The following is a 24,751-nucleotide window of genomic DNA, read 5'->3' as shown; positions in this document are numbered from 1 at the left end:
AGAAATCCTATTCTTTACTGGATCCTTCCTTTCCATGGTACCAGCCTGTTGAGCTTTATTTAGTATCTTCATTTTTTAAATGGGGACAAACATACCTGTCTTACCATTCATAGGACTGATCTGTGGGTTTAATGAGATATCATCACCATACTTTATAATCTACAAAGCATACATTTATATAGTGATAGCTACTTTGTATTGAGCATCCTCAAATTCTACTACCCTGCAATTCTAGGAATAGTAGTGGAAGCTTTACGTATATAATTAATAGTATCTCTTAATCCTAAACACAACCCCCCCACTGTTGTTATGATTACATTCAATATATAAATCAGTTAATAATCAGCTCAAAGAGGTTGGCTGGATTGGTCTGCTAAGGTCAAACAAATAGAAAGGGGAAGAGAGTCAGGATTCAACTTAATATTACTTCCAAATAGAGGCCTTCCTTTCCTTTTAGCATAGAGCTAGGAAAACATTTTACGGCCTTCAGAACAGCGGGTGTGATTAAGAAAAAGGGGAAATGGGGTTGGTGGAGGGTGGGTAGGGGGTGGGGGAAGAACCACTGAATAACCTGCCGCTATAGCAAAATTAACAAAGAAAACACCCTGATAAAACTTGTGCTTGCGTTTTACAACAGACCACCTGAAAATCCCTGGACTTCATAATACACTCGGGTTTTTTTATGTATCAAATATAAGGTGCAAAGTAAAAAATACATGTTTTCGAAGCTAGAAGAGCCATCCATCCCAGCCACATCCAAACTTAGTTATCACGCAAATACACAAATCAAGAATGACACGAAACCGGAAAAACAGGACTTGCTTTGCTTTCAGAAAAGCCAAGAAGCAAAGAAAACTCTTTTTAGAAATACAGAAAAAAATTTTTTTTCATAGTAGCTAATATGCCTTCCTTAGGCATTAAGACACATTTCTGTTCATAACCTTGATACAGCCATATTTTTACTCTTTATAAAAATCAAGTCTCCCAGTAAAAATGGTATTTTACCACACTAATCTTTAAATTTCATCACTGAAAACGTAATACACACCAATTTCTAACCTCTTGGAACATTCTGCAAAATGGATTTTAGTCACTGGAACGAATAATTGCTCGGAAAAGCAGCACTGCCTCAACTGTGGTATGATTTGGTAGTCAATATTCTTGTTTTCCAATAAAAAAGGAGATCTCATAAGCAGAAACCCTGGACTCCTTGTGGTTTCATCGATCAAGAGAACGTTTCTGAGCAGCTTCTGAGCAAACATTTCTTAACAGGTTGATCACAGATCTGGGGTCTTCACTCCTCATAATGGCACTGCCAGACACAATCATGTTAGCTCCTGCCTGGAAGAAGTAAACACTTAAGGTTATGCCTCAAAGGAAGATGCAGAAAAACCTAAAACAATTCCTGGACTAGAGTTTCTTCTACCCTTGCAGCTGGCAGTCAGCACTTTAATTGTAAAAAAAAGTCACTTCAAGATGAACATACTTAAGCAGCTAGTTCAATGAAAAAAGAAAATGCTTAAATGAGGATGTGAAATTATTTTTAAATGTGTCTAAGAAATCACTGACTTTTTGGTAACCCCCTCTAAATAAACTACACTGCATCTTTTCTAATAAACTTTTAATCCTTAAATCTATTAAGGTCTTCCCCTGTATACCAATTCCCCCCACAGCTCCTAAAAATCAACCTTTTCATCTCTGAATTATGTATAAGAATTGGTAGGTAGTCTAAAAGGACAATTATTGCTAATATGTGAAAGAATCCATAAAACAGGGCAACATTAAGTTATTTCTCATTGTGAGGCCAGAAGGAATGGAACTTCTTATATATGCTTCACTGCCTTCCAGAATGCTTTTGAGGTGGCTTAAAAAAGATTTTCAAGATGTTTTTCAATATGAAAGCAAAGAAGTCAGAGTAAAACCAAGTAAGATGAGTCCAAATTTATCTCTGAGATTCCTAGGATTTGACTCAAGGAGGGAAATCCAATCTATTATGTGATTCGGTGCTAAAAGAAAGGGAGGACTGTTGGGGGGAACCACTGAAGCTAAGGAAAATGTCTCCAATTAGAGACACTCACCCTATGATACAGCACACTACATCTCTAACAACGTTCCTCATAAAAAAAGAAAAAAATACTAGTTTTATAGGGTTACAACCTAACATGCCTCGTAATGTAAGCAAGAACAGCACCAATGACAAAGCACAGTTCAGTAAAAAAGAATTCCACAAGGGGTCAAAGGATACATGCTCACTAATCATCTGGCCAGCACCTCCTCCATATTGACCACAGTCAAGCTTTTGATAAGTATCAAGCAGGAAAGTGTGGCATTTATACAAAACACTGAAAGTGCAGATTAGACCATGCTGTTTAATAAAAGCAGGTCACATAAACTTTAATCACCTGTAATGCTACAGGGAGGGCTGGTATCCTTTTATGAAGTTCAGGAGCCTAACTCAGCCTAGCTAGCCACTTGGAAAAAAAAAAAGTCATCCCACTTCTACAGAGGGACAGATTTAGTAGCTTGCAAGGGACAAATCAGTAGCTAATACACCTAAGTTCTACAGAATAACACTCTTTTTCCCCTTTACAAGCAGGTATGTTTTCTTTCCCTATTTTGGAAAACTGTCTCAAAGGCCCTGGAACTTTTCAATGATATTCCACAGGCTGGCATTCAGCTTATTCCTTTCCAAAGAATTTTTTTCATTACTGAGATAACCAGGACTTACTATTTAATGATTATGTGGTTTCAGAATATTCACTTATCGCTCTTTATTTTCCTGGTTTTACATTTAAACAAAAAAATACTTTTCTCGGGCTCCCCTGGTGGCGCAGTGGTTGAGAGTCCGCCTGCCGATGCAGGGGACACGGGTTCGTGCCCCGGTCCGGGAGGATCCCACATGCCGCGGAGCGGCTGGGCCCGTGAGCCATGGCCGCTGAGCCTGCGCGTCCGGAGCCTGTGCTCCGCAACGGGAGAGGCCGCAACAGTGAGAGGCCCGCGTACCACAAAAAAAAAAAATACTTTCCTAAGAAAGAAAGCCTGTTTAGGAAGTCTCTTTGGCAGACAAGACCTGTCCTGTCATTACATCTGATAGGAAACTGGGCTAGGTTGCAGTCAAGCAGTCTCACCTCTGCGCATTTATGGATGGTGTCAGGACCTACTCCACCATCAACCTCAATGTCCAAAGACGGGAACTGGGTCCTCAACCAGTGAACCTAGTTATACACAAGGAAATAAGTGACTAAGTGGATAGGTAGAGGGAAAAACACCAAATAAAAAATCACTGATATTAGCCACTAAAATATGACTCCAAATGTCTCAGACAATAACTTTATATCAATACAAATTATGATTGGGGAAAACCAGCTTTTAATGTACTGTAACAAACTAAGTTTTATAAGAGCAAGCTTTGTTCTGTTTGGCAAATGGCATTCAATTTGTCATGGCTTTGCAGAAAATATACTTCACAGAAACAAGACAAAGACAAAACCCTCAATATTCAATGAAAACTCCCAAGAGATCTCAAGGTTACAGAGATAACGGTTTTGAAAAAAATTTTCAGGACTAAGATGTAGTATCTTTTATGATCTGCAAACCTAAATCTCTTGGGGCATTTCTCATACTGTATTCCAATGATATATAGGCATCCTCATCTCCCCACCTTCAGAACAGTACAGGTCTAAACATACAAGTAGCCCAATAAATGCTTACTGAATGAACTTACAGAATAAAAGCCTTACCCCAGAACCAAATACTTCTTTTACCTTTGGCATCATATCTTCCATGAATTTCTGCCCTCCAAACCCAGGTTCCACTGTCATAACCAAGGCCATATCTATCTGATTAGCCCATGGTGCCAAATACTCAACTGTAGTTCCTGGTTTGATAGCAAGGCCAACCTGTAACAGAGACAAATTTGCTATATCACATCAATAATTATTTCCGTATTACATTACTGTTGCATATCAGGCCCAGTAGAAAGGTCTATTCTTAAAGTATAGAATACATACATAAATGGAATACATAAACTGTTCAGACTGTAATTACTTTTTTTAAAAAAAAGTCAACAAGACTGTCAAAAGTAAATGTTTCTAAAAGGTGGAAACTTTCAGAAAACATTAGTGGAATGTATCAATCTTAACTGACAAACAAGTTATACTTAAACTCTATCTTCAAACCTGACGAATAGCTGCCTAAGTCCAGTCTTCTCCACCTATCATTTCAGGTCTTCCACCAAATCTTCCCAACTCTGAGAATAAATAGTATAAAACATTACCATCGGGCTTCCCTGGCGGCGCAGTAGTTAAGAATCCACCTGCCAATGCAGGGGACACAGGTTTGAGCCCTGGTCCGGGATGATCCCACATGCCTCGGAGCAACCAAGCCCGTGCACCACAACTACTGAGCCTGCACCCTAGAGCCCGCGAGCTACAATGACTGAGCCCGCGTGCCTGTGTGCCGCAACAACAGAAGCCACAGCAACGAGAAGCCCACGCACCGCAATGAAGAGTAGCCCCTGCTCGCCGCAAGTAGAGAAAGCCCACGCACAGCAACGAAGACCCAACACGGGTAAAAAGAAAGAAATTTATTGTAAAAAAAAAAAAAAAAAAAAATTACCATCACTGTTGAGCTCTCACCTTCATTCCATTCTCTCGAATGTCTTTGATCAAAGCCCCCGGGTTCTCAGTAGCCTCGAGATGAAAAGTATATTGATTGGCTCCTGCTACAGCCATTGGTTTTACCCACTGTTCCGGCCTGGACACCATCATGTGCATGTCTGGAAAGAAAAGACGTATCCCCTAAGTATTACTATAAGGAAAATAGCTGGCTCATATTATTGAAGCCAGCCTGGAGTTTTTGCTATTTCAGATATGAACTCTTCTGGCATCATGATAATTGTTAAATATACAGAAGTTACACTTCTGTAGAGATAACCTCCCTTCATCCTGAAGATAAGGCTTTGGTTAAACTCATTTACCAAAAAAAACCCCATTTTTCCACAAAAAGCCTATGGCGCTGTTTATGAAAATAACCAGATACCAGGAAACCTAGGTCCAGGGCCAGGAAATCCCATTCTAAAAAACTTAAAGAAGTCATGTTATCTATGTGGACTGGCTTCCTCATTTATAAAATAAGAAAGCTAAATTAAGTGATTCTCCCCACCAATATTTTATTGAGCACTTGCCACACCATTAACTTTTCTAGTCCGCAGGGGTACAGCAAAAAACAGACAAAAATCTCTGCTGTCACAGGGATTACATTCTTAGTGGGAGAGAGAAATTAAAGGAGTGAAGACAATACACACTAGGTTGGTAGTAAATAAGGCCAGTGTGGCTGGAGACGGGGGCGCACTGGGGAGAGAAGATGAGGTCAGAGAAGCACCGGCTGAGAGGACAGAGCTCTGCAGCCCACCAGGTTTTATCCTGAACGATGCGGAACAAACACTACAGGATTTTGAGTCAAGTAACAAGATCCGACTAAGAAGGCCAAGGTAAAAAAACCAGCAATTGAGGATGGTGAGCAATGGTAGGGATTCTAGGTATGTTCGGGAGGCAGGGACAACAGGGGCTGCTGTGGATCAGAAGTGCAGAGTGAAAGTGTCCACTGATAGATGAATGGATAAAGAAGATGTGGCACATATATACAATGGAATATAACTCCGCCATAAAAAGAAACGAAACTGAGATATTTGTAGTGAGGTGGATGGACCTAGAGTGAAGTAAGTCAGAAAGAGAAAAACAAATACCGTATGCTAACACATATATACAGAATCTAAAAAAAAAACCAAAAAGGTTCTGAAGAACCTAGGGGAAGGACAGGAATAAAGACACAGATGTAGAGAATGGACTTGAGGACATGAGGAGGGGGAAGGGTAAGCTGGGACAAAGTGAGAGAATGGCATGGACTTACATATACACTACCAAATGTAAAATAGATAGCTAGTGGGAAGCAGCCGCATAGCACAGGGAGATCAGCTCGGTGCTTTGTGACCACCTAGAGGGGTGGGGTAGGGAGGGTGGGAGGGAGACGCAAGAGGGAGGGAATACGGGGATATATGTATGCATATGGCTGATTCACTTTGTCATAAAGCAGAAACTACTAACACACCATTGTAAAGCAATTACTCTCCAATAAAGATGTTTAAAAAAAAAAAAAAAAAAGAAGTGCAGAGTGAGAGGAGAGTCAGATGGTGCAAGGATTTGGCCTGAGGAGCTAGAAGAGAACTGCCGTCAACCGAGAGGCAGACAACTGAAAGAAAGGGAACAGACTGAGAGGGAAGAGCACGTTAACCTGAGAAGCCTGCCACGTGTCCTGATCCTAAAGCTCAAACCCTGTGAGGATATGTTTGGGAAGAAATGAGCATGGCCTTCTTAAAGACCTTGATTTAAAACATAATAGCATTTCATGAGAAGGAGAGGGCAGCTTAAACGAAGTGAAAACAAGAAATAACGCTGGGAAGAAGAAACAGTAAACACTCCTCCGCCAGAGAGATGGCAGTGAGAGTTTTGAGCTTTTTGTTTTGTTAGAGGGAGCACACTGCTGATACAGCAAAGCTATATTAAAGAAAAAAGTTCTAGTATTCCAGAACTCAGTAACTAAGATTATAAAATGCAACAAGGCTTTGAAAAATGTCAGGAAAACAGAGTACACAGCCTGATTAATGAAGCCAAGACTAGCATTTATATTTCTAAACTAATAAAAGTAACAAAAATAGAACATATTTTAATAGGCAAACTCTTGCTTTTAAAAGATAAACTCAATTTGGTGTTTTTTCCCCTTCGTATTATAAACAAGAAAAAAAAATTCAATCTGGTTTAAAAGATCAAGTTTACTCTTTCCTAAGATACCAGACTGCTAAGTCATCCCTGTTCAATCTCTAGCATGCAGTCACTACTAGCAACCCTCACTGGACATCCTCTAGTATTTGGGGAATTGATGGCTCAGCTAATCTGCCTATAATTAAGATACAGTTCTCACATGTTCTATTATCAGACTCCCTCTGCACTCTTAAAAATTACTGAAGCCCTCCCCCCCAAAATATTGTTGATGTGGGTTATATTTATCAATATTTAATGTATTAGAAATGCAAACTAAAAACATTTTAGTGTCTTATTAATTCATTAAAAAATAATAATGATAATAAAAATAAATCCATTACACATTAATGTAAGAGTGGCACCGTTTTACATTTTTGCGAGTCGCTAATGTCTGCCTTAAGAGAAGACATCTGTATTCTCACACCTGCTCTGCATTCAATCTCCTGCAATCTGTTGTTTTATATGAAGGGAAAAAAGTGCATAGAAAAGGAAGGAGTACCTACATCCACAGCCTTTTCACTCAAGTGTGGATATTCTATTTCTACCTCAAAACTCAACAAGTGGTACTTTTTTTAGAAAGGTTAGTGGCAACGTGGAATCCATAAACCCCACCAGTGACCTTTTCGTACTTTGTTACATTCAAACCCATTAGTCTACATTTTGAATGGCTCTTTTAAGTACTATTGGTTCACTGAGTTACACAGATCTTCCAAATAGTGACACATTTCATTATATACTATCCAAACCCCGCATTTGTTAATGATATTACAGATCAGGTCAGAAAAGCTGTGAGTCCTGGGAAGCTATCAAGCTCAGAGAGGCAGATATAAGTTTTCTAAAATTCCAACTTTCTCTTGCAAACTCTAACTTTATCGGTGGCAATGAAAATTGATGAGCCGCTTTCCTTGAAGTGACAGGTTCACTTAGTTTATTTTAAAGAAAATGTCAGTAAAATATCCAAGTCTGATAACCACAGTTCATCTGTCAGTTGTTCTTTCAAGGGAAAATGGTATTCATGACTAGCACTTTCAGTTCACAGCTTAAAACAATGGCACAAGTGGTTTTCTTCGAGGAAACTATCATCCTCCAGGATTTAAGAGAAGTGCTTTATATGTATTTTCCACTTTGTCACACAAAACGCTAATGAGACATGCACTCAAGGATCAAGATTTACTAAATCAATCACTTGTACTAATTCATCAAGGATACTTGTTACAGAGGATACTATGAATGTATGGCAAATAAGAATATCGCGACTACCTGTATAGTTCAGTATCACTGCCTTGTCTCAGGCCAAGGCATCAGCAGACTAATTCACCACTGCTTTTGCACCATCAGCATAAATAATGGCAAATAGTATCAGTACAAGTAATTTACAAATAAAACTACAAATAGTTTTGATGCCATGGACCATCTGAAAAGGACTCCCACGGGTCCTCAGACCATACTTGAAGACCACTGATTTAGCTAAGAACAAAAACGACTTTTCCCTACCACTTTACTTCTTAGATGGTAAATTCTACTCAATACTGAGATTGAAGAGTTAAAAGCTTTAGCAGTTATACATACAACTTGGGATCTAACTCCTAGGATACAGCATGTATCAATTATCCAACAACCAGTATCCAACAAACAAAAACTTATAATATAAAAAACAAAGGTCACAAAACCCAAACACTAAAGTATATTAAGTCCATTCATCTTTACTTGAGATTCACCTCTGGAAAGACTGATTAGCAAGTTTATCAGCAAAGAACAAACTAAAAACAGAAAGGAAAAGCAGACTGTGTGGGGTGGTGGCAGTTGAGTTGGTAAGAGAAGAGGCACAGATAGAGATAGGAGGGGAGTCAAACAGCAGTGAGAAGAAACACTTGGAGACAACTAAAAGGGAGAGAAACGGGAAAATACATACATATTTTCAATCCACGCAAAGCCACAGTAGGGAATTCTGTGGCCACTGTACAAGCCGGGGAAGGTGGGGGGACCAAGAATGCTACTTATTTCATCCAACTCTGACAATCATAAGAACGAATTTACCCTGGAAAATTCATTCTCCAAAATGTAGTTTAAAAAAAAAAAAGTTCAGATAATCAAGAGGATTATATTCCATTATTTGGAAATTTCTAAATAGTGAACATGTTGGTGGAACATTGTTTCCCTCATGCCACATAAATTAGGTGATAATGTACATTTCCTTTGGTACATTCCAAGCGGATGGAGCCTACAGAGAGGCTCTAACAGCCTCCTGCGATGCTTGCAGTGTTCCACAACTGCACTGGACGGTACAGTAGTCACAAGCCACACGTGGCTACTGAGAACTTGCAATGTGGTTAATGCCACTAAGAAACTAGTTTTAATTTTATTTAATTTTAACTACTTTAAATAGCTACATGTGGCTAGTGGCTACATACCTTCATAAAACTGGCCCACAGGGACTTTCCTGGTGGCGCAGTGGTTAAGAATCCGCCTGCCAATCGAACCAGGGACACGGGTTGGATCCCTGGTCTGGGAAGATACCACATGCCAAGGAGCAACTAAGCCCACGGGCCACACCTACTAAGCCTACGTTCTAGAGCCTGTGAGCCCCAACTACTGAGCCTGTGTGCCACAACTACTGAAGCCTGCATGCCTAAAGCCCGTACTCCGCAACAAGAGAAGCCACCACAATGAGAAGCCCGCGCACCACAACGAAGAGTAGCCCCTGCTTACTGCAACTACAGAAAGTCCGCGCAGCAACAGAGACCCAATGCAGCCAAAAAAATAAAATAAAATAAATTTATAAAAACAATTTTTTTAACTAGCCCACAATATTTCAATTAAAAAATCTAAGTTTTGGGCTTCCCTGGTGGCGCAGTGGTTGAGAGCCCACCTGCCGATGCAGGGGACGCGGTTTCGTGCCCCGGTCCGGTAAGATCCCACATGCCGCGGAGCAGCTGGGCCCGTGAGCCATGGCCGCTGAGCCTGCACGTCCGGAGCCTGTGCTCCGCAACAGGAGAGGCCACGGCCGTGAGAGGCTTGCGTACCACAAAAAAAAAAAAAAAGAAAAAAAAAAATCTAAGTTTTACTAAATTTATGTAATGAGTTATATAAAAACACATATTTACAAGAACTCACCAAATGTCTTATTACCAGAGACCTGGCAAGTGAGTCACTGCTAACTTAGTTTAAAACAGCAGCAGCAACAAGGATATGTGGACTGAATCTATATTCCATAAAAAGTAACTTCTAGGTCACTGGTCTTAAAAATCCTTAATTCACATTATCCTACAATGTTGGAGTGGAGCATACATAGACCCCACTTGTAGAAAGCTCCATTTCCATGAATTGGCTTCAAATACAGACCATAAGTCAATCAATTCATAAATTCATTTAACAATTACATTGAGCCCCAGCTGTGTCTATGTTAAGCTCTAGGAAAACTGCAAAAAACTAAGTCGATGAAATCTTGCCCTTAAGGCGTTTAGAGTTTGATAAAAGTAATCTCAGATTGAAAGAAATTCTAAGAAGAAAATCAACAAGGTGATGTAACGGGAAAAGGTTAATTTAAGACAGGGCTCTCTGAAGAAACAACAAAGGATGTGAGGAGGAAAGATGAGGCAGCACTGGTCAAGAGAACACAGCTTTCTAGGCAAAGAGATTAGCCAAAGTGCCCAGGCCCTGAAGCAGGTAAGAGTTAGGCTTCTTACAGGCAGTCAATGAAACCCCAGCACAGGGAGGAGGGAAAAGGGTACAAGATGAAACTGGAGGTTGAGAAATCAACCAGCTACTTTCCCTTTACTTGAGCAACACATCCAGCTTCAGACGGTGTAACACCCACTTACCAAAGAAAGGGTCCTGGCCTAGCTGCTTTCGGAGGCTTTCTACCACAGGGTGACCAAAGGTGATGTTGGGAACAAAATGCCTACAAGACAAACAAAATCTTGCTCTGAAAATGTTTTCGATTCAGTTTCTGTATTTTTCTCAATATGTATTCTGATGGGAGTAGAGGAGACTATCTGTGATCGCAATTATTTTTCAATAACATCATCAGTATTAAACAACACTAAAAATATCTGTATAATTTCAGTTTTACAGAGCAGTTATCTCCTTGATATTTCAGCAAATCATAATAATGTCACATGATTTACTCTATTTAACTCTGTAATTCAAAATCCCTGACAAGTAGAAACGGAAGGATGACAAAACCAAAACCCCAGAAGTTATATGACTTGCCCAAGTCACACACTAGTTAGGAAGTTCAGGACTCTGATTACAGGTCTCTCAAATCAACCTATCACAGGCTGCCTGTGGCTACTTCTAATCCACCTCTATCACAGGGCACAAAATGACAGTTTATCGAAACTTTCTTAAAGATTATCAATAAAGACACTTAATGTTGGCTTCCCTGGTGGTGCAATGGTTGGGAGTCCGCCTGCCGACGCAGGGGACACGGGTTCGTGCCCCAGTCCGGGAAGATCCCACATGCCGCCGAGCCTGCGCGTCCGGAGCCTGTGCTCCGCAACGGGGGAGGCCACAACAGTGAGAGGCCCGCATACCGCAAAAAACAAAAGACACTTAATGCATACTAATAACCGCCACTTACTGAGAGTTTTCAACATACCAGATGTTGTACCTTAATTCATTTCATCTTCACAACAGCCCTATGAAGTAGAGGCTGTTATTATTCCCATTTGAAGAGCACAGGATACATAACTTCCTTAAGTCATCCAGTTAATAATTTGTTGGGGCAGGATTCAAATTAAGGCTTCTGATATCAGACCCAAAGCAGTTCACCATTATCCTACTCTGGTTAGTCCTTTTGTTCTATCGCCAGCTCACTTCAATATTTAAAGAAACCTCCTCTATGTACGCCCCAGGCTGACTGCTTCAGAGACTACTGTATTTCATAAAGGAATACGTGAGTGTTCCTGCTCACCCCAGAAAAGTTTACAATCTCACGGGTAAGAGATGGCTAATGGTTCACCAGAATTCATGACTGCCTGTTACAGCACAGCTGTTGGTAGGAAGCCAGCTCAGCCGAGGACCACACTTCCCAACTCCCTTCACATCTAGTGGCCCATGTGACTAGTTCTCACCAATGGACTGTGAGCTTAAGTGATGGCGTCACTGCAGAGCCCAGGAGGTTGAGCAGTATTCCTGTTCTGCTCTCACTTTATCCTTCTGCCAGTAAAGAGGCCCTTAAGGAATGGCAGAGCCACAGGATGGAAGGGGACTAGGTCTCTCAATTTCTGCATGGACAGACATTTCACACCAGACTATTACATGAATGAGAAACTCTATAACATTAAGCCACTGAAATCTGGGCTTTCTCTGTTAAAGTAGTAGGCATTACCCTGTATGAGGACTGTTACACAATAACAAGTAGGCAATATTAAGGCAAAATAGTTCCGGAGGCAAGTAGAATAGCACTTTTTAGAAAGGGGTAAGATCGTGAGACTTACAGAACAAATAGAATTTGTAAAAATGGGGAAGGAAATGAAGCAAAGGCAGAAATAACTAAGTTAAGTTCAAAGAAGGGGGAGATGGTAATGCCCACCCTGGCTAGTATGAAAAACGCAGGAGGCAGACTGTGTCACATTAAGTGCACCAGATGCCAGGCTCACTGTTTTGACTTTATCCTGATCAAGTGAGATTTTAAAAGAGAGACACAAATGAAAAATAAGATGGAAACAATACAGCAGGCAGACAGACTGGTCAGTAAGTTGGAAGAAGGGAGGCAAGAGGTGCTGCTAAATGGCAAGAAACAGTAGGAATGGAAACAAGGACAGCAGGTGATAGGATCTCCTAAGTGATAAGATGCGGGGGAGGGGGAAGGTTGAAGAGAGAGAATAAACCACATCCAAAAGTCTTGAGCTTAAGATGACAGGCAGGCAGAAGGAGTGTTAATAAAAAATTAAAACACATACAGGCCAAGCACCATTCCAATAAACCATTCCAATATATTAACTCATTAAAACCTCACAACAGGGACTTCCCAGGCAATCCAGTGGTTAACACTCCGCGCGTCCAATGCAAAGGATGCGGGTTTGATCCCTGGTCAGGGAACTAAGATCCTCCTACGTGCTGCGCAGCCAAAAACCAAAACCAACCAACCAACCAAGCCTCTCAACAATTCAGTGAGACAGGTGCCACTATTACCTGTATTTTACAGATGAGAAAATAAGAGGCCCCACAGCTCACACAACCAATAAGCACTGGAGGCAGGAGTTAAACACAGGCAATCTAGCTCCAAAGTTCAGGCTCTTAACTGCCAGGCTTGTCTGCTCCTCCGCTGAAGCTAATAACTAACAGAAGAAGAAAGTCCAAGGGAGGAGCAGAGCCTTAAGACAGAGAGGTCAGGACACACCTGAGAGGGATGGGTACGGTGGATGGGTACAGACACTTTTACTCTCCAGCACCCTGGTCCTTGGAGGTTGGATTTCTAGTATTTTGGAAATCATTCTACCATTCGTCTAAGAGCAGTAACTGCCAGGGTTATGGATAAGATGCTTTTTATATTTACTTAGAACTCGGAGGTAAGAGTCACATAAGCAGGCAGCAAGGACTGCTGAATACTACGCAAATCTGAGATTGAAAGATCTGCATTTCATTCACTGTTTTTTCTGTCTGCCCTCAGAAGTATTTTTGATGTCTCAACCTTAGGCTTAGTTTATCACGAAAATAAACACAATAACCACATCTTGAGAAAATATGAGAATAAAACAAATACACTTTTACTTCACTGGGAAACAGAAGCTATAATGTCATTTTGGAGTAAAGACTGCCAAAATTAAAATGCAATTAAAAAGTGTCCTTTTCTCCCAAAGAACTTATGAGATTAAGCTATAATTGCTTAGAATATTGGAATAAGGGATACGATTATTTTGATCCCCCATCACATGGATAATTTTCACAAAAAGCAAACCTTTACCAGATCTCCCAACAAGGCAAAGAGGAGGATCAAGGTTGATATAAAATTCAGCAACACTGTAACCAAACAACACTTCCTGTGAACAAGGAATCACACCTATGCCTACGGTGGGGGGTAGGCTGGCAGGTAACATGGAGGAGTGAGACAGCAGATGGAGACGGGAAAAATGAAGAACATCTGGCCCGGCTAATGGTGGCCTTGTGACACTGTGGGCCCAGTACTGAAGTCAGTCAGGTCTAGTAGTATCGTGAAATCTCCCTGTTCCTAATTTAGAAATTGAATATCTGCTCAGTTCCTACACTTACGACCAACACATTTCCAGTCACTGTCCTGTCATGACACATTTATATTTACATGCTTTCCAATTTTCTTTTCCAGAAAATCCACTTGTCCTTTATTTCAAATATCCAACCATACTAGTGCTCCACCCACCAGTGTTTCCAGAACTTGTTCCTGAATTTCAAAATGAAGACGTTCAGTTTTAATCAGAAGTGTGGGCTTCAAGGGAAGAGAGGGGACTAGAAAACAAGGGCATGCAAGCTCAGTGTAATGTTGGAGATTTTTCAGGGGACCAGGAAAAGAAGCATGGAGGCACTACCTGGAGGGAAGGTAAACTGGGGCTGGCTGCCTTGGGAAAGGGAGTCCACAGCCCCTCTTTCATACCCTGGGCCTAGGAGGCACTGCAGCTCAGCCAGGCTCTGCCTCTTCGGTGGGACACTGGGAAGGGGCTGAACCTCCCCGATCTGGTTTCCTCCTTTGCAAAAGGGGAATAAAAATAGCTCTTAGCTCAGAAAGTTGTGAAGCTTAACAGAGAAAGGGTTTTTAAAATGGTGTATGCAGAATTTAGTTTTTGCAAACCATGGATGTTTCCCGGTAAAGGGGGGAAATGAGTCAATAAAAAAATACTTTATCTTAATAAGCTCAGGGTCTGCCATAGGGCTGGGAGGGGCAAAAAAGATTCCTTAGAGATCCCTCCCTTATGATAAAGCCATTCATCCAACCAATTATAATTAAGCTTGCCATGGTGCTTTTCCTGCAGAGAATACAGAGGTAAGCCAAAGAAACAGTCTCTGCTTTCAGGGAGCTTCCGGTGCAGCAGGAGAGATATGAAATAAATATCAAAAAATATAGTTGTTCTTTGAAAACAGAGAATATCTTAATCATTCTCTGTAAGCCTAATACCCACAGAAGACAGTTTCAGAGACACAACAAGCTGCTGCATGCTGCAGCATGCAAATCCTGGCTCCGCCATTTCTTAGCTACGAGGTGACTTTAATCTCTGTCGATGCCGAGATATCGCACCAAGCTCACACCAAGCTCACAGTGTTGTGTGAAATAATTCACAAAAAGTATCAGACCAGAAATAGTCAAGTGCCTGTAAATATTACCTATTGCTGTTGTCACTGATATTCTGATTGGTAAACTGGAACAAATTATTTTCTCCATTCGCTCAAACATTGGACAAGACTTATTTACAACCAAGCTGCTCTCTGTGACAAACACACTACACACATATACTCGTAGTCTGTTCTGTCCTGAGACCCTCAAGTGTCTCAGAAAACAAAATTTTGTCTCATTTTGTGTCTCAGACACAAAAATGTAGCTACCCATCTGTGAGGTACACACTCCAGTAATATTACCTGTGAAAGTTCAGGGCTTTCAAGCAAAGGTATCAAAAAAATATACAGAAGTAGAAATATATGTGATACCAAACTAAAAATCAAGGTTTTGTAAGAGGTAATATTTACTAATCTTCTTTGCCATTATCAGTTAGGCACGGTGTTGAGGTAACTGAGTGGAATACAAAAGAGAAACAGCAGATTAAACCAGACAGAACAAAGAAGACAAAGCTGTCATAAGAGGAGTGACATTAAAAAGACAAGGAAGTGACTGGTCATCTTTCGTAAAAAACATGACTTTGCAGATGTGCATGAGAGTACACAGAGATTTTACTATTTCCAATAAACTTACTTTTCTACCCCAAGCCAAGGTAATGGCTGTTTTGATCTTATGGCCTGTGATCAGTGGGGCTCAGAGAACCACTTGGCAAACCCAAGATCCAAGTTGCAACTCTGTCACAATGTGTGTAACGTTGAGAGAGTCTTAACTGTTTTCTCTATGATTTTTCCTCATTTTATAACCAACTTAAGAAACTAGCATCATTCTGATTTCAAACAATATTGATTATGGGCTGTAACTACAGTGCTTAAAAGTTACTTACAAAAAACTGACCTCCCTGAAGAGCAGGGTGCCTGAAGAGAAAATAGACAGGAAAATCATAATTTGAACAATGATACAACAACTAACAATTACAGAGAATTTACTATATGCCAGGCACTGTAAACTACGTGTATGAGGTCATTTCATCTTCCAAAGATGCCGAAGCGGTGGTGTTATTACTCCCATTTTTCACATCATGAAACTGAAGCTCAATGAGGTTAAATGGCTTGTCCCAAGTAACCCAGCAAGTGGCAGAAGTCGGGCGTTCTCACTCGAGGTGCCAAACTCGTCATCCTTACACAAGTCTTTCTCCCCAGCTTTGCCACTAACTAGCTATATGAGCTTGGGCAAGTCATGCCTATCCCCTTGGGCCTCAGTTTCTCCCAACTGAAAATGAGACGGATCCTAGAGATTTAAGGTCGCTTCCAGGCGCTAAGTGCTAGAAGACCACACGTTACGTGGGGGGAGGGGAGATGGTTGAGGTTTGGGACGCGGTCGCAGCCCAGGATGCCGACTCAGGTCCCCTCCAAGCAGGGCCTCCAGGGCTCCCACCGCAGGCTCCTTCTCAGTACCGCGTTCAGAGCGAGGCGCTCCGCGGTACAGGGACGCCGTGCACCCAACAGGCACTCAATAAAGGTGCGCCTATCCCGCCCCGCGCGGCAACCCAGACCCAAGCCCCGCGGAGAGTTACCCGTCCATTACATCCAGGTGCAGATAATCGGCCCCAGAGTCCAGCATCCGAAGGCACTCCGCCCCTAAACTGGCCAGGTCGCTGTTGAGGATGGACGGGCCAATCTTGCAGCCAGACGCCATGGTGCTAGTTCTCTAAAGCAAGTTACCCAGAGAGATCCCCGGCAAGACGAAGGCGTCGCGCCCCGATTGGCCGCACAGTTTTGGCCCCGCCTCTTCCCAGTAGAGTCTTCCGGACTCCACCGGCCGCAGCTGCCTTGAGGGGGGAAGTCCCGCCTCCCCTAGCGGGAGGGGTGCCACTCTAAGGGCTTAGGGGCGGGGCCTCGCGGTGAGGCACCTTCCTCCTTCCTCTGACCTTTGTTTTTAAAACAAGCGTTTCAGGTCTCCCAGTCTTCTGAGGAGTTCCTTAATCTTTTTTAGTTTTACTTCCCCTGCAGTTCCCTCTCAGCTCTTGCCCTCTTATCACTTTTTTGTTTCTCCATCGTTTGCATATGCGTTCCTTTCCTCTCCGTCCCTGTACTTGTCCAAGAACAAAAAAAACCCTTCTTCCTATTTCTCTTTGAATCCTCCTCAAGAGCAGTGCGAGTCTGATTTGGGGCAGAATCCTGGCTCTACCAGATGCTAGCTGGGTGACCTGGCAAGTCACTTCTCCCTGCCTCCAATTTTCTCATCTATTAAGACAGTGCGCAAGATTTGTGAATCCAAGTCTGTGCCCAGGACCGGATGCCTGGTGCTCAGTATAAAATGGTGGTGGTTATTATTATTACTCTCCTCTGCTTCTGGCCCTCATCCTTCTTACCTTCTTTCACAGGAATGCTTATTGACAAATTGCAATACATTTATTTACTGTTCAGGCAAAATCCAGAACAGAGTAAGTGTGGCTATTTCTTTGCCAAATGTGTCTAGGATCATTGGGTGGGGAAAATAACTGTAGTAAAACTGTAAGCAGATGAGGTGGGGGAGGAGGGGTCTCTGGAAAAAGAAAACCAGACATGGCTTTTTTGACATAAGAGAAGGCATTTTGGGCCTAAGCTATTTTGTCATCTAAGCCTGGCCCTTGAACAGGTCTCAGTAATTATTATTTTTTTTTTTTTACAGTTCACAATGATCAATATTCACTTCTTTATTTTCATTTAAAAATTAAAATTTCAAAGGATTGAGAATTCTAAGTAATATATATGGTTAAAGGTACCAGATATAATAACAGAAATACACTATGTATTGGGGTAAGAAAAGGTATAAGCTATGGAGATATCTTTGTTAAGGAAAGAAGAAAGTGATTTTGTCCTAAAGGTCTTTTTTTTTTTTTGAAGTATAGTTGACTTACAATGTTGTGTTACTTCCTGGTGTACAGCAAAGTGATTCAGTTTTATATATATATATATATATATATATATATATAGTTATATAGTTATATATTCGGGTGTATATATACATATATGCATTCTTTTTCAGATTCTTTTGTGTAGTAATTAATGATCTTAAGGGGACAAAGAATGCAGAAACAAATGCCTGTTATCAGGCAAGAGAAGTAACAATAGCAAAGATAGTGTATCAGTTGTAAATTCAACCAGTTCTTTTCAATGGAAATGATTAGCCTAAAGCCTCAACCACCAGATTAACAGGAGTTTAAGAGAGGATATGTTGACCTTTTCTGACCCTCATGACTTCAATCCACTAAATCTTGGACTCTGTCCACAGCCCAAGCCCCTTCATCAATACGCATGTACCCTTAGCATAAAACTTACCCAATTTTGCTGTTGGGAAGACACTGCTTTGGGAGAGATCCCCCGTGTTCTCCTTTCTTGCTGCAAGTAATAGGTCCTTCTCCTGATCTTTGGCTTGGTTGTGTCTTTTGGCTCGACTCCCACCAAGAGGGGAACACAGTTTTTCAGGTAACAAATTCATGGGAGAGGAAAGAAAAAAAAAAAAAAAAGGATTTAGCAAGGGCAAGGATAGAGCACTTTGTATAAAAGAACTGGTGGTAAACGTGTATCCCATAGTGGTTCTGGCCACATTCAGCGCATAACCTGGTCCTTAACATTCCTCCCGGAAAATCTACCAGTCATTCCAGATGGTCATACCTGGGCAGAGAAGTCACACTGGGGAACTTGTCTCCCAATATGCCCATTCTGCTTTATTTTGAAAGTTAGGAATGGAAAGCATGAGGAGAATGGAGCTCATTTGGAATAGGAGGAAGGAATTGGAGGTGTCCAATTGAAGGGTGACCTCAGGCCGGACTATGTTGTGGAGAGATATCAAGGCGAGCTCCAGGGATCCAAAACAAAAGCACACCCCAGGGATCTAAAATGAACACTTTCCTGAATGAGTTAACCTATTCCCTATGTTGAAAAATGAGAAACAAAACTCAATCAGGCATCTTAAATGTTTTTAGATTTATTTTATTATATGTGCATATTCAAACACAGAAGTCTTATCTTTCATAAATATCTTTCATAAACATTTCAGTATTTATTCATATGCATTTTTTCCATGCTCTTTGGTCATTCAGTATTCATAACAAACTTTATAGTCATCTGAGGGACGTTGGCTGTGTAGTCAATCTTTTGTTTTTACCTATAAAATGGCTAATAAAGGATTTTCATCCTGCAGTCACAGTGACTTTTGAAAAATATGGAGGTACATTGATCTGTAATCCTAAATGATCCTAAAATAACATAAGAAAATTTGTCTTAAGTTTTTCCAGATACATTCTGCCCTAAACTTGTTTTTATTCTCCTGAGTGTCAAACCAAACTTTGTTTCTGAAATGCTGCAGTTAGGACCCACTGAAGTAAATGAGGAGGTGGGACTTTCTATTCACTGCCAAGACAAGGCCGTGGAATTGGAAGTGTGAGGTCACAGGGCAACAGCATGACTCGGTGTGATAGCAGCAAATTCCGGAGACTATTAGTCTCATGTACAACTTGAGGAAGGATATTTAACTTCTATTTTGGACTGTCATTCTATTTATGACCCTTTCTTCCTTGTAGGTCCCTATATACACTCTATTCCTGTCTCAGATACTCTCAGAGCTGGACAGCAGACTGGAGAATGTTTCTCATTGACTAGAGGGACAGATAACTAAAGAAGGAGGAGATATCATCCTGCCTAAGGTACTCTTGGAGGCTTGAAGTAGCAAATCAGTTACTTCCAGCCTACTCAACAGGCCCTAGTCAGACCCCGAAATGCCACAGACTTTTTTTTCCTCCAGCATTGCTATGCCCATTTATGCCTTTTGACACCGTAGTTCTCAGTGCCTTGCCCCAATGCACTCAACAACTCAGTTTCCTTTTTGGAAAAAAACAACTTATCTAATAGAATTACAGAAAGCAGCAAACACTGAAAAATGAAAGTAAAATGTTTTGCTGTATAAAATGCTGTATCCAGAATTTGAACTGCTTTAATTGAATCTGAGTAAATCTACACCCACTACTGTGGATGATACATGCTTATTCTAAGGTCTCTCAAAAGTTAATTTCAGAAAGAATCATAGCTTAATAAATGATCTATTACCAATACTATATTTATATGTAATAATTAACTTTTAGTCATATACTCAATAATATTTTGAATTACAAAATATTGTTACTTATCTTGAACTTTTTCTAATCTTGCTCGACTTTTTTTTGTTTTTATAAATAATTATTCCTTCAAACTCCAGGTAACAGTATTCCTGAGAATACATCTTGTGACAATCTTATGCACATACATATAGATATTTTATCGATTACACATAAACATTTAACACATTACATTCAACACGTTTAAGGGCACCTTAAATGGAACAGATGTACACATCTGCAAAATCTCCATAGTCCCAGTATGAAAACATTCCCACTCTGTAAGGCCCTGTTTGTCAGAGTGGAGGCTTTTTTGCAAGGTACAACATTACTTAGCTTATTGAAAAAGTTTCCAGTAGACTTCCATAACACTAGAGTGAAGGAATCAGGGTAAAAGGCAGACAGGCCAGCATAGTCATGTTCAAAACATCCCAATACTTTTTAAATATATATATAAAGGTATATAGGATTCTGGTCAGATATTTAACAATCTTCTTTGACCCTTTTACTTTTTAAATATTTGATACGATTATACATAGAGAATTTGAGTCAAGAATCAAGAAACTGGAACAAAACACGCACATACATAGAGACTCATATAGCACAGACACTTGTAATTACCAAACATAAGGCCTCTAACACTAAGGGAGCAGCATAATTTTTACCAGGCGAAATATATCAGCTTAGAAAGAATCATAAAACCACTTATATATGTATATTTCTGCATTTGAGAATTCAGCATTAAGTGTAAATGTCCTGAAAATATTGTAAAACATAGATGAGGCCATTTACCACCTCTGCTTTCTGAAGTTTTAGATTTGAGATTTTTAGTTTTGTACTTTAACTCACAGATATCTTTCATTCTATTAGTGAATGAGACCAAAACCCCAAATTATATTTGAAAGTATATATCACATTAAAAACAATGCCTGTTTAATAAGCAATTCTAAGAGAAAAATAAGTTTCCTTTGTGATTTGGGTGGGTTTAGTAGGTCTCCTTTATATATACATATACCATATTATAGCCAATGTAGTCAAAGTTTAAGTGTACAGAATGGGTTCCAAATTCATTGCAATGTAATCACAGTCTAAACTTTAGCTTGAGGACTAGAAAACACACACACCCCCTCACCACCATACCAATTTACATATATATATATATATATATATATATATATATATATGAGTTTTTATACACTTAGAAGTTATGTAACAGTTTTGTAATGTAAACTGTTAAAGTTTTGAAATTTAATCTTGAACTACATGATGCCAAGCCCTGCTATAGGATCAATAACACACTAGATATAGCCTCACAAGCCAAGTTTTATACTTTTCTTCAAGTTACTGAACTTCAAGTTAAAGTAAAATATACAAGCTCTGTCTATAGAGAACCATAAACTTAATATCTAAAGGATATGAATATTGTTAACATTGAGAAAGAGTTATTTCATTGAACCAATTCTAACAACACTAACCTTAATATAATATCTGAAAATATGCCATCAAGGGCAAGCACAGGACACTGTAAGGGAAAGTTAATCACATTTCCCAAAATCTCCCAATCTTGGCATTGATGTAGTCAGGACTAGACGTAGGAATACCATCTCTTTCTAGCTATTATATTTACATTTAATTTTTATTATAGTATAGGCTATTTAGGTTCTTCTTAGTTCAGAATTATGTCTGATAATTTCTAGAATATTCTCTAATGTGTTATGAAATGGAATGATCTTATGGCATTAGCATTTTGATTTACAATATGCAATGAAAATGACAGTTAAAAAATAAATATTGAAAAATCCACAGCTCTAAAAATAGTATTTTTTCTTCTTCTAAATGGCTGTATTGTTGATCAAAAAAAAAAAAAAAATGGCTGCAGGCTTATTTGCTATCAAGTTTCCCCAAACTAATATTTTCCTTATTGATTACTTTTATATAAATTGCTACTTGTACAGCCACCTGATTTAATGATTTTGAAATTAGAAAAATAAACATTTGCATGAGATGTATAATGTAACCTCAAAAAATTGCTTTCTCTTTTTAGAACACATTATTTGTTAATATTCCTAGGTAAGCAGCTCTGTAACAGTATACATTTTCAACTGCTCAAGGCTTCTTGAATCATAAACAATGTGCAGTGAAATGGCTTTTTCCCTTTATTCCTTCCTAGATTTTATGGTCTTCACACAACCAAACCATCTTAGCCATTGACTTTTAAAAGATGTTTATGAAACAATATGCACATCGACAGCAAAATCCACTGGGATTTGTGCTACCCATTGAGTGTAAAGTGCTATGTTTTCATTTTTTCCAAGCACGTTTTCAACTTTTAGCAAAGTGATCCCTTCCACATCTTGTCTACACCTACAACTCTTAAAAGGTACAGAATTAAACATGAGACTCATCTAGGTCTACCTCAGTCTCCCCTAGCTCAGTGGGAGTAAAAGGGAACTGACTGGACAGGAGGGGGTTCTCCATGCCATTTTCCTCACTGATGTGAAGCACAGTGTCTCCATGCTGTAGGAGGATGGATGTCTCAAGGCCTGTGAAGTCATCAGGGTCTGAGAGTTGAGTAGAGAGGGGGCTATGTGCTGTAGCACCTTGTATTTCTGTGTCCTCCTCCTTTTCTCCTTCTTCAGCTGGGAGGCTTTCACCCTGTGACCAAAAGGATCATAACATCATGGAAAGGTAGGATGTGTACTAGGGAAAAGGATCAAAGAATGTTTGTTGTACAGCTGTAACTGGACAAGGAATCCCAAGGGTGGACCCAGTCTTAGCCTTTGGTATACGTGAGACCTCAGATAGGCCCTTCCAACTTTCTAAGCCTCAGTTTTCTAACCTGTTGCATGAGCATAATATTTTGCCCCACTTATCCTGTAGACTGTGAGGATAAAAATGAGACAATGGTATTACAATGCTTTTTTTTTTTTTACATCTTCATTGGAGTATAATTGCTTTACAATGGTGTGTTAGTTTCTGCTTTTTAACCATTAAAGACTTTACAAACATATATAGTATATTGCCCCTTAGCTTTCTTTAAACACCACATGAGAAGAACGTGGGACCCATGGGAATTTAATGATAAAAATCAAAAGCAGGGAAAAAGGGACTTCTCTGGTGGCGCAGTGGTTAAGAATCCGCCTGCCAATGCAGGGAACATGGGTTCGAGCCCTGGTCCAGAAAGATCCCACATGCCGCGGAGCAACTAAACCCGTGTGCCACAACTACTGAGCCTGCTCTCTAGAGCCTATGAACCACAACTACTGAGCCTGTGTGCCACAACTACTGAAGCCCATGCACGCCTAGAGCCCATGCTCCACAACAAGAGAAGCCACCGCAATGAGAAACCCGCACACCGCAATGAAGAGTAGCCCCCGCTCACCGCAACTAGGGAAAGCCCACACAGCAACAAAAGACCCAACACAACCAAAAATAAATAAGATAAATAAATTAAAAAAAAAAAGCAGGGAAAAAATTAAAACAACAAGAAAATATCAAACAACGACGAAAAAGATCAAAACAACGACGAAAAAGATCAAAACAAAAGTTCCTCCCACAGGATTCAGAAGATTCTATATTTAAAGGTTTCATCTAAATTGGTAACTTTATTTATATATATTTTTTGAATTGAACTGTCAATCATGTATCATATACTGGATTTCAATGGTTATTTTAACTATGAAATATTTCTTCTTAGAGTTTTCATAACAAAGAGTATGAAGATTTCTCTTATGCCTTCTTAAGTAGATGTATTCTTGGCCATATACTTTACAGTTTGTTTTTTTTTTTCATGATGACAGGACCAGTGTCTGTCTAACAAAACATTACAGACCCAGACTTAAGTTATATGGATTACATCTGCATATCCCAATGGTTCCCAGACAGAAGTATGCAAGGAGCAAGACTTGCCTGTTTCTCCAGTGCCCTCACCTGCTTGGGAGACAGGCTGTGAAGGTCAGCAACAACAATGGCGGGGGAAGACGTGAGCACTGGTTTGTCCATTCCGTCTGGTTTCCTGGATGGGGCTGGGCCGCAGCCCTGTGGCTGGCCTGTGGCAGGAAGCATGTCTGTTGGGGCACCGGCTGGCTCTGCCTGAGCCTCAATGAAGGTCACAGATCGTTTCTGATCCGCTGTACGTCAGAAGTAGAGCAGTAAATAGAATAGGAGGAAAGTAGGTTGGCAGTGCTTAACAATTCGTTTTAACAAGTGTCTCCTGACTTGACTTTTCTTGGTAAAGACATTGCTGGTTTATCAGTAAATGAGAGCAGATTAGACTATTATGTATATGTATTGATTTCACCTTCTTACAAAGACTAGGACTTGGGTATAAAAATCATTATTGCATAAAATAGCCTTTTCAGGGACTTCCCTGGTGGCGCAGCGGTCAAGAATCCGCCTGCCAACGTAGGGGACATGGGTTCGAGCCCTGGTCTGGGAAGATCCCACATGCCGTGGAGCAACTAAGCCCATGCGCCACAACTACTGAGCCCGCGTGCCACAACTACTGAAGCCCACACGCCTAGGGCCCGTGCTCCGCAACAAGAGAAGCCA

General features: G+C 40.4%; 2 protein-coding genes across 11 annotated transcripts in view; both read right to left on the bottom strand.

Annotated features, from left to right (window-relative positions):
• Window positions 1-543: 543 nt before the first annotated feature.
• Window positions 544-16,789, bottom strand: RPE (ribulose-5-phosphate-3-epimerase). Of its 6 annotated transcripts, none has more exons than XM_079925214.1 (7): window positions 16,651-16,789; window positions 15,946-15,980; window positions 10,640-10,719; window positions 4,638-4,777; window positions 3,765-3,899; window positions 3,129-3,215; window positions 544-1,341 (listed from the first exon to the last, which is right to left on the bottom strand). In XM_079925214.1, the coding sequence occupies exons 1-7, from the start codon at window positions 16,759-16,761 to the stop codon at window positions 1,219-1,221; spliced, it is 711 nt and encodes a 236-aa protein (XP_079781340.1). In that variant the 5' UTR covers window positions 16,762-16,789; the 3' UTR covers window positions 544-1,218. The 6 variants fall into 6 exon arrangements, with proteins under 6 accessions (XP_079781340.1, XP_079781339.1, XP_079781337.1 ...); XM_079925213.1 differs by having other exon boundaries at window positions 3,741-3,899; window positions 15,950-15,980; window positions 16,651-16,753; XM_079925211.1 differs by lacking the exon at window positions 10,640-10,719 and having other exon boundaries at window positions 3,741-3,899; window positions 15,950-15,980.
• Window positions 16,790-22,352: 5,563 nt separating this feature from the next.
• The window catches only part of UNC80 (unc-80 homolog, NALCN channel complex subunit), a 239,222-nt gene continuing 236,823 nt past the window's right edge, over window positions 22,353-24,751 (bottom strand). For all 5 annotated transcript variants that reach the window (XM_079924681.1, XM_079924684.1, XM_079924682.1 and 2 more), the window contains 2 exons: window positions 24,131-24,330; window positions 22,353-22,855 (listed from right to left, as the gene is read on the bottom strand). In XM_079924681.1, the coding sequence (XP_079780807.1) occupies window positions 22,589-22,855; window positions 24,131-24,330 (467 nt within the window). In that variant the 3' untranslated portion in view covers window positions 22,353-22,588. The remainder of the gene's footprint in view (window positions 22,856-24,130; window positions 24,331-24,751) is intronic.

The sequence above is a fragment of the Stenella coeruleoalba genome, assembly GCF_951394435.1.
Source record: "Stenella coeruleoalba genome assembly, chromosome: 6".
NCBI lineage: Eukaryota > Metazoa > Chordata > Mammalia > Artiodactyla > Delphinidae > Stenella > Stenella coeruleoalba.
The sequence above is the reverse complement of the archived record's forward strand: the minus strand, read 5'-3'. Positions and strand labels throughout refer to the sequence as shown.

Excerpts from the sequence above, each read along its gene's own strand:
- RPE (XM_079925214.1), bottom strand. The coding sequence starts at position 16,761 with ATGGCGTCTGGCTGCAAGATTGGCCCGTCCATCCTCAACAGCGACCTG. Across the intron at positions 4,778-10,639 it reads AGGCCAGGACCCTTTCTTTG|ACATGCACATGATGGTGTCC; the intron begins GTAAGTGGGTGT and ends TTTTCTTTCCAG. Across the intron at positions 1,342-3,128 it reads CCATCCATAAATGCGCAGAG|GCAGGAGCTAACATGATTGT; the intron begins GTGAGACTGCTT and ends TACTTCTTCCAG.